The sequence below is a fragment of the Cebus imitator genome, unplaced genomic scaffold (genome assembly GCF_001604975.1).
Source record: "Cebus imitator isolate Cc_AM_T3 unplaced genomic scaffold, Cebus_imitator-1.0 Scaffold929, whole genome shotgun sequence".
NCBI classification, from domain to species: Eukaryota; Metazoa; Chordata; class Mammalia; order Primates; family Cebidae; genus Cebus; species Cebus imitator.
Window position 1 is genome coordinate 110,125 of NW_016108244.1, and position 8,036 is coordinate 118,160.

Sequence of the window (8,036 nt, forward strand, 5' to 3'; positions counted from 1 at the left end):
CGGGGTTTCACCATGTTGACCAGGATGGTCTCGATCTCTTGACCTCGTGATCCACCCGCCTCGGCCTCCCAAAGTGCTGGGATTACAGGCTTGAGCCACCGCGCCCGGCGGAAATAGTTATTTTTGTATTTTTCTGAAACTTTCAAACTTCTCAGTTTAAAATAAACTTGTAAACTTCATGCATGGTAGAGCAGGGTAGATACGGATGGGGCACTGTGAAGCGGCAGAAAGCACAGATGCAGCCAGACCTAACTGTGGTCTGATTATTTATTGATATCTCAAAAAGGGAAAAAAAAATGTGCCACTCAGAAAGGAAGAGGGCTGGTTATAGCAGTTTAAAGAAAAAAATTCAGAGATGCATGTTGGCAGCATCTGTTCTGGAGTGGGAGTGAGCCCTTTCTACAGAGCTTGACCTGTCCAGTACTTGTGACAGAAAGGTCTCCATTGGACTGCCTGTTTGAGTTAAGATATGAATTGCTATTTGAGTTAAGAAAACAAGTCTCCTTGGTTTAATTCTGTGCTTACCAGGTAACATTTTGATCCACTGTAAGAAGAGATTATGCAAGCCTTGGAGACGGGTATATTCTAGTTCTCATGACAATGATATTTTTCATTATAAATTAATAACTTGCTCTTTTGATTCAAACAAGTCTCTAGAACTTAAGGAGGCTGTTCCTCAGAGGGGCTCCACTTGCTCTGTGCTGACTGAGCAGACAGCACCCCCCGAAAGCCTCCTGGCCATGGGGCATGCCCTTCCCACAGCACCTTGACCAGGACAGTCTTCTTGAAATGCCCGTACCCTGTGGCCCTGCCCAGTGGTGTTTGTAGCATTAATACAGATCTCACCTTGTAAATTCCCTGCCTTGACAAACAGTGTCCCAGTTAGGTACTACTCTTTAGATTTCCTAAGAGTGAAGTTAGATCACTTGGTTGTTCATGGGCTTCAGCATTCTGCAGTGTAGCATGTTTGGGTCTGCTTAGCTGCTTTCTGTTCGGTCTACTGTTGAATGAATTCCAAAGCCCCAGCTAGGTAACTGGTAAGCACAACATGGATGACATTGTTCTGTCTTTCTATACTTTACAGCCTGATTTAGCAGCTAACGAAGCCCAGCTTCTGAGGAAAATTCAATTGTTGTGCCTCATGGAGGTGAGCAAGCACCCAGGAGCCACTTTGTCTGTGGTTTAAGATTTTGGTCAGGTAGGGCGCTGCTCTCCAAGCCTGTCCTCAGCCTGAGCTTTCAGTGGTGGTACGACTCTCTTCACCACCTTTCTTTTCCTTTGCCACCACCTGCTTTTGTAAGTCGATACTTGGGTCTTAGCTCAGACAACACCCCCTCACCCACCACTGCTCCCCCGAGGCCTTCTCTGACCATCTGAGTTGAAATGAAGTAGCTGCCCCCTCGCCCTGGTGCAGCTGCCCCCTCATTGATGTCTCTTCCTGTCTATGTGCACATCTGTCTTTCCCACGAGAATTTAGGGTTCTTGAGGAAGTGGACCTTACATTGCTGGTTTGCAACGGTAAACCCTGGCAAACTGTGGCCTCAAGTACTTGTTTGGGAATGGAATAATGGCTACCTTCAAAAATTCCTATAGGGCTTATTTTTGCTGTTATCTAAGCATTGAAAGCTTATTCTTAACAAGATATATGTCTAATATTAGGAAACTTTTCAGTATATGGGGTACTAATAAGATTCTCTTCATTTTCAGAGCCAATATTGACAAAACACCCTTATCAGTCAGTCCATTTTTATTTGGAAAAATAGTTTTAAATAGTTAATAAATTTTTTTTCAGATGACTTTTACGCGACCTGCCAATCACAGACAACTCACTTTTGAAGAAATTGCCAAAAGTGCTAAAATCACCGTGAATGAGGTATGGTCCCTAGGCTCAGGATGTTACCGCAGCAAAGCTGCCACCTGGAGTCAAGGCTCTGTGTGAGCACTGCGCTCCCTAGACAGTGAAAAACGGCGGGAGAAGCAGTATCCGCATTTCAGACACCACCTGGGTCCGTGGGTGTGTGTCAGCCATCTTGTCTCACACAAGCCTGCTCTCTGCACAGGTGGAGCTCCTGGTGATGAAGGCCCTTTCGGTGGGGCTGGTGAAAGGCAGTATAGACGAGGTGGACAAACGAGTCCACATGACCTGGGTGCAGCCCCGAGTGTTGGATTTGCAACAGGTGATGTGATTGAGACCCATTCACCTCTGTGGGTGTTTTGGGGTTGTATCTATACTGTCTTAGTTTCATTTGGATGGAAGCCATTTAGGAAGAAAGCATTAGACAAGAGGTTTTGGAGAATGAATTACTGCTATTGGATTTTCCTAAGAGCCTAATTTAATGCAAGCCTGAGATTTGAACCCTGCATTTAAAAGCTTATTATGACAATATGCTGGCTGTGCTCATGCTGCCTTTTAATCTTGAGATAGGTGCTCCAATCAGATCCATTCCTGGTTCTGTGATTTGCGCTCACATCCATCTTACTCACATTTGCTGGAAATGTAATCCTGTGGATTTCCTCAATTCTTGTCTGCTTTCTTTCATGCAAGTTTTTTCTAATGTCCTTGTGATAAGAATCAACCCGGGCAGTCTTGTCACACTGCCTAGCTGAGAGACCCTTTTTATTAGAGCCGCCCTAGAGAGTTAGCTCTCATCAGGTGCTGTGGTGTTGGCCACTTGGCCTGTGACCCCTGAGTGTCTTAATGCCCCTTGTGTATGGATTTGCATTTCAGATCAAGGGAATGAAGGACCGCCTAGAGTTCTGGTGCACGGATGTGAAGAGCATGGAGATGCTGGTAGAGCACCAGGCCCATGACATCCTCACCTAGGGCCCCTGAGGTCCACCTGTTGTCCCCTTCAAGTCACCTGAGAGAGGCATTCCTCCAGCCGATAAAGCTGGCTGTCAGATGGTCTACATTGAACTGGGGTAGGGGTTGGGACCCTGTCTGAAGGACGGACTTTTCTTGCTATAAAAACAGGACTGTCCCTGATGGGGGCCAGGCCGCAGGCAGAAAGCTCCTTTGTGGGTCTCTCCTGCAGCGGGTGGGGGTCTCTGAGTTTTAGGTCACAAGGGAGAGAAACTGCGTACGAGGCAGGAAGTGCCCTCAAGTCTGTGCTCCGAGCTTGAGCTCCGCTCCCCGTCCACCTCTGCGGACATCTTTGCCATTGTGGTGTGAGAATATTCCTGTAATAAACACCTTTGCTTTGTTCTTCTCATGGCTCTGTTTTCCTGGCTTAGCTTCCAGGCCAAGCCTGTGCCTGGAGTTGGAACCTTGGGAGGATTTGGTGGGGGTAGCCTTGGCCTTCTCCTTCCTGCACATACAGGAGACTAGGGCAGAACCCAGCCCCAAGGGCCACCAAGGAAGCTGGTCCGATCTTTATTGTTAGAGAGACCCAGGGGTGTCCGCCCCCTTCTCCAGCCCTCTCAGGTGCCTGCCCCAACTCAGGCATCCGCATCCTTATCACTGCTCATCACTCAAATAGCCAGCGGCATCTGTGACCTGGTATGCACCGGTGCTGACATGAGCCATCCCTGGGACTGGGCATGTAAGGTGCCCCTTCTGAGAGTGGAGGTGCACGTATACAAAGGAATCAGGGTGAACGGTAGGTGGAAGGACAGTTTAATGCTGCCTTTCAGTCCTGCGCCTGCGGTGACACTAGAGCCTTTATGCTGTGGGGCGCTTCTTGTAGTTTTCCAAGTGGCTTAAGATCCAGCCTGCAGGACCCAGGAAGGTGATGAGTATGAATGAGAGCCCCACGGCCTGCTCCTGATGGAGAAAGCACACACGCGGTCACGAGGCTGGTAGAGGGCTCAGGCCTGGACCCCTAAGGGTGGTTGCCTGCCTGCCCTCTGTCCCTTGGGTCCTGCAGTTTGGGATTTGGGAGAAAGACTGCCCCTGGCCCCTCCCACCCCTAGCCATGGTATCTCTGTCTGCCTTCAAATTTCTTTGTAGTTGTGAGCAGTGAGAAACCCCTGCCGTCAACATGGCTGGCAGCCTCTAGCCTTCATCAGGGAGGACGACCTCTGAGGGACCAGGAGCCTTGGGCTTCCGTCTGTGGGGCTGGACATCCCTCTGCCCGAGAGCCTGCCTGGCTACGTGTACCTTCTGGCAAGGCCACAGTTCATGCTGAGCGGGCAAGTCTCACACGATGTGCACTGAACCCAGGAAACTTCCCAGTGTATGGGGTACTAATGATGTCAGCGCTGTACAGAACAGCAGAAACAACCACAATTTTAAGGTGCATGCGAACAAGTGCAGGGCCCTTCCTCTAAATGGCAGTCCCGTTCAGAAGGCTGGGTCAAGTTCAGAGTCCCAGTGCTCTGCGTGTGCACATGTGCCCACGGAAGAGACCCCATGTGCACCCGTGTTCTCAGCGGCTGAACCTGGAGAGCCAGGTTCTGAGGCACCAGCCAGATTTCACCCTCACTGTTTCCTCCTGAGTCGGCCTGGGCCCAGTCCTCCCACCCTGTTTCCTAAAGCTGAATCCGATGCCAGGTGGGAGACCAAGTCTTCCTTTTGGCTTTAGCCCCAGAGGTTTAAGAGCAAATCTGGCCTAGGATGGGGACCTTAGTGTAGGGTCACGTATTAGCTGTATGACCTTGGGCAAATGACCTTCTTGACCTTGGTTTATTTCTGCTGAAAACAGAGACATTCGTACTCGACTGGAGTGGAAATAGTTAACTTAGGTTTCAGTTTTCACCTGGTGCTTTCACATGACCCTAAAGCAGCCCCCCTTTTCCTTTTTAAGGAGGTGAAGCCAATGGGTTCACCAAGCCTCCAAGCTCAGCCTAGTACCCATCTTTGGCCAGGTGATCTGAGCCTCAGAACTGGGAGCCCCCTCCCCAGTGTTGACTCTGCTGCCCGTTTGGAAGCCTGGCCTACAGGTGATGGTTGCAAGGACCCCCTTCCTGGCTTGCAGACACCGTCATAGGCATGGCACTGCGGGACTAAGGCCCAGGGCTATGATCACCCCTCCCTTTCTCCAGCCTGGACTTCTGTGTCACCTTGAAACCCAGGGAATGGGCTGAGTTCTCAGGGCTGCCCACTGCTACCTTGGAGGTCACTTACCGCAGGAGAGGTGGGTGTTTCGGCCGGCTTGGCAGAGACGTGGGCCTTGGGGACTGCCCAACACCTCAGGGGGGCTTGGAGCAGCCTGAGGGCAGGGCGCAGCCTCAGCATGGTTCTGGGGTCGAGCTCCTTCCTGAGTTCCAACTGGGTTTCCCCAGCGTGTCCTTCTCTCCGTGTGTCCTCTGCTTGCTTGGGTGTTAGGGCTTTTTATAGCTGAAGGGGGAGCTGCAGCTGTCCCCTCCTGTCACAGGGCTTTGCAGAAAGGACACCTGCTGGAACTGGAAGAGAACCAGCCTCAGACCAGCAGCCCCAGCCTGGCACTCCCTGATGTGACTTCAAGTACGCACTCGCAGTGTGTGGAGCTGTGACTCCCTTTGGAAAGGTGTCATTTCTTCGTGAAAAACGACCTCCACAAAGGAGCAGGGCGAGGGTTTGAGAATGCAAGAGGGAAAAGTGACGTGCTTTTGAAGTAAGCCCTAAATATCTGGGGTGTCAGCCGTGCAGTACCATGTAGCGCTCTTATAAAATTCTCACATTTTGGGATTCCTGGGTGAGCTGCTGAACCTTCTCAAGTGATATGTTACCACGGAGAGGCCCCGAGTTGGGGGCCCAGCTCCACTCGGCTCAGCTCGTGCTGTCTGAGGAGGCAGCCTGTTCCTCTGAGAATGCCGGGCTGCCTTTTGAGTGCTGGCTGTGGGCAGGGAGTTCTGTCTGACCCCGGGTTCCTTCCCTTGGGGCCCACAGTCTCCCAGCTTCTTCTGCAGATACTGAGTGGTTCATTCCTTCCCACAGCAAACACTTATTAATAAAATTGTTTCCCTGCTCTCTGGGAGACAATTTCACCCACACCTTTTCTCGGTGCAAACTCACCCGCTGGGAGGGCCTGTGTGCGCTGCCCCAGGCAGCCTGTGCCCCATGCCCCCAAGGCCTCTGTCCCACCACATGCAAAGGCCAAGTCTCTGGCGTCTTCTCCAGCCTTTTTCTCTTTGGCTGCTGGACTGTGAGCTCCTGTTTTTTTTCACCTCATCCAGGCCCTGCCTGACCTCATGGCCCCAGACCCCTCTCAGTCTTTCCACCCACCCTCTCCAGACCTCATCTGGCTCTGGTCCGCTTGGCCCAACACGCAGCTGCTCCTTATCAGTCACAATCGCTGGGATCTGTTGACCACTAGCCTCTATCCCCACCTCGTGGTCAAGTTCCCAAGGCCTTGTGGTGCCTCCTTCAACCTTCTGCAGCCCCTCCCAGCTGCTCAGGCCAAATGTCAGTGTGAGCCTCCATTTCCCTCAGGCACTCACATGGACTTCCATTTCCCACAAGCAGCCCATGGACTCCTCACCCTCCCCAAGTCCGGCCTCAAACATGTCTCCACAACTGCTCCTCCACACAGCAGCCCCATTGTCTACAGCAGTCAGTTTCCTCCAGCAGGCTCCACTCACCACCAAGGCCTGAGTGCTCTGACCATGCCTGCCTTGCTGGTCCTGCTCCTCCCCTCATCTGCTCTCCCTGCGCCCCCACGAACCTCCTGCCTCATCCCAAACAGGATCTGATCACAGCCCAGAGAGACACAATCCCGAATGTTATCTCCAGCAGTGCTGGGCCCCTGACACCAGCCTCAGGCTGTGGGGGGCTCTGCCCCTCCTCTGTAATAATCCCTTCCGCCTGAACCTTTAATTATAGCTTTGGAGTCCAGTTCTGGATAAGGCTGTGGACCTGAGTGCTTGTTCAAGGGTCACTGTCCCAGCCTATGGTGTTTCATCTTTCACGGATAAGAACTAGCTGCACCACCACCCAGGCTTGCCCCTGAGGGAGGCCTCCACCTCTGCCCCTTTTGGGCTTCAGTGGAGTGGGGGTGCAGGTGGTGCGTGCGGGTGGGGAGTGGAGAGGCCCACTGTGCTGCAGGATATGAGGCTTGCAAACAAGCCGCCAGCCGGCCCAGCCTCACAGTGGGTGAGGCTCCCGGTGAAAGGAGAGAGGAGGGAGCTGGCAGGGGTGGGAGCAGCGATGCCTGGAGGAGACACTGCCCTCCAGGAGAGGCTCTGCAGGCCTCCCTCAAGCCCAGAGGGCCACGCCAGCCACAGCCTTCAGCCCTTCCCATCTGCCCCTCACCGGTCTTACGGCCCTTCTGACCTTGCCAAGCACAAACCTGTCCCCCTCCCTTTGCGCTCACGCCGCTTCTGCTTCCGGGGCCCCACCTGCAGCAGTGAGCTTCGGTCCGTATCCCAGCCTTGTCGTTAGTCCCCAGCTTGAACCACTTGTTCAAACCAAACCCTGTGGCTAAAGACCCCTGAGGCCCCCGCCCACAGCAAGGCTGCCCAAGATGGCCTCTCCTCTTACCACCCTGAGGCCTAGACCCTCTCCCCCGCCACCCCCAGGTCTCCCGTTTAATAGAAGGAGAACAATGTGACCCACAGAGAACAAGACGGTGGCCAAGTGGGGGTGCAGGAAAGAGATTACCGAGGCTTGGAGAGCATTCAGGGTTCTGGACTCAGGATCTGCCAGACCCACCCTGGCCCATCCTGGACAGGGGCAGCATCAGAAGGTGCACTCAAGGCCACGGATGGCCAAAAGTAGTCCCGCTGCCTGCACCTTCACCCTCACCCTCTTCAGCCACTCAGCACAAACCTATCAACCTTGCCCTGGACATACCCCTAATGCCCCTGGGATGTGGGAGAGAGACCAGCCATGGTGCACACCCTCCCGGAAAGCTGCAAGGCCAGCTCAGCCGGCAGGACCACCTGGAAGGTCCGGTGGACACCTGTGGGCACATGGCACCACCCTGTGTCCAGACTTGGAACCACAGAAGCTGCTGGAGGAGGCACAGGTGAGGGCACAGCCCTCTTCCATGGAGCTCTTCGAATCGGAGACCCAGGAAGAGCACACATGCGTGAAAACATTTGCATGATCCTTTTTTACTGCATTAGAAATCTATTTCTTCACATAAAATAGCGGTTCTTTTTTTTTTTTTTTTTTT

General features: G+C 52.9%; 1 protein-coding gene and 1 long non-coding RNA gene across 2 annotated transcripts in view; one reads left to right on the top strand and one right to left on the bottom strand.

Moving 5' to 3' along the window:
- The window catches only part of PSMD13 (proteasome 26S subunit, non-ATPase 13), a 17,748-nt gene extending 14,539 nt beyond the window's left edge, over positions 1–3,209 (top strand). The window contains exons 10-13 of the mRNA XM_017520988.1: positions 1,085–1,147; positions 1,793–1,873; positions 2,061–2,177; positions 2,729–3,209. Of these exons, the coding sequence (XP_017376477.1) occupies positions 1,085–1,147; positions 1,793–1,873; positions 2,061–2,177; positions 2,729–2,824 (357 nt within the window). The 3' untranslated portion in view covers positions 2,825–3,209. The remainder of the gene's footprint in view (positions 1–1,084; positions 1,148–1,792; positions 1,874–2,060; positions 2,178–2,728) is intronic.
- Positions 3,210–3,595: 386 nt separating this feature from the next.
- LOC119469874 lies at positions 3,596–6,599 on the bottom strand. Its single transcript, XR_005198725.1, has 3 exons — positions 6,585–6,599; positions 5,066–5,343; positions 3,596–3,763 (listed from the first exon to the last, which is right to left on the bottom strand). It is a non-coding gene; the product is annotated as an uncharacterized LOC119469874 (long non-coding RNA).
- Between the last annotated feature and the right edge of the window lie 1,437 nt (positions 6,600–8,036).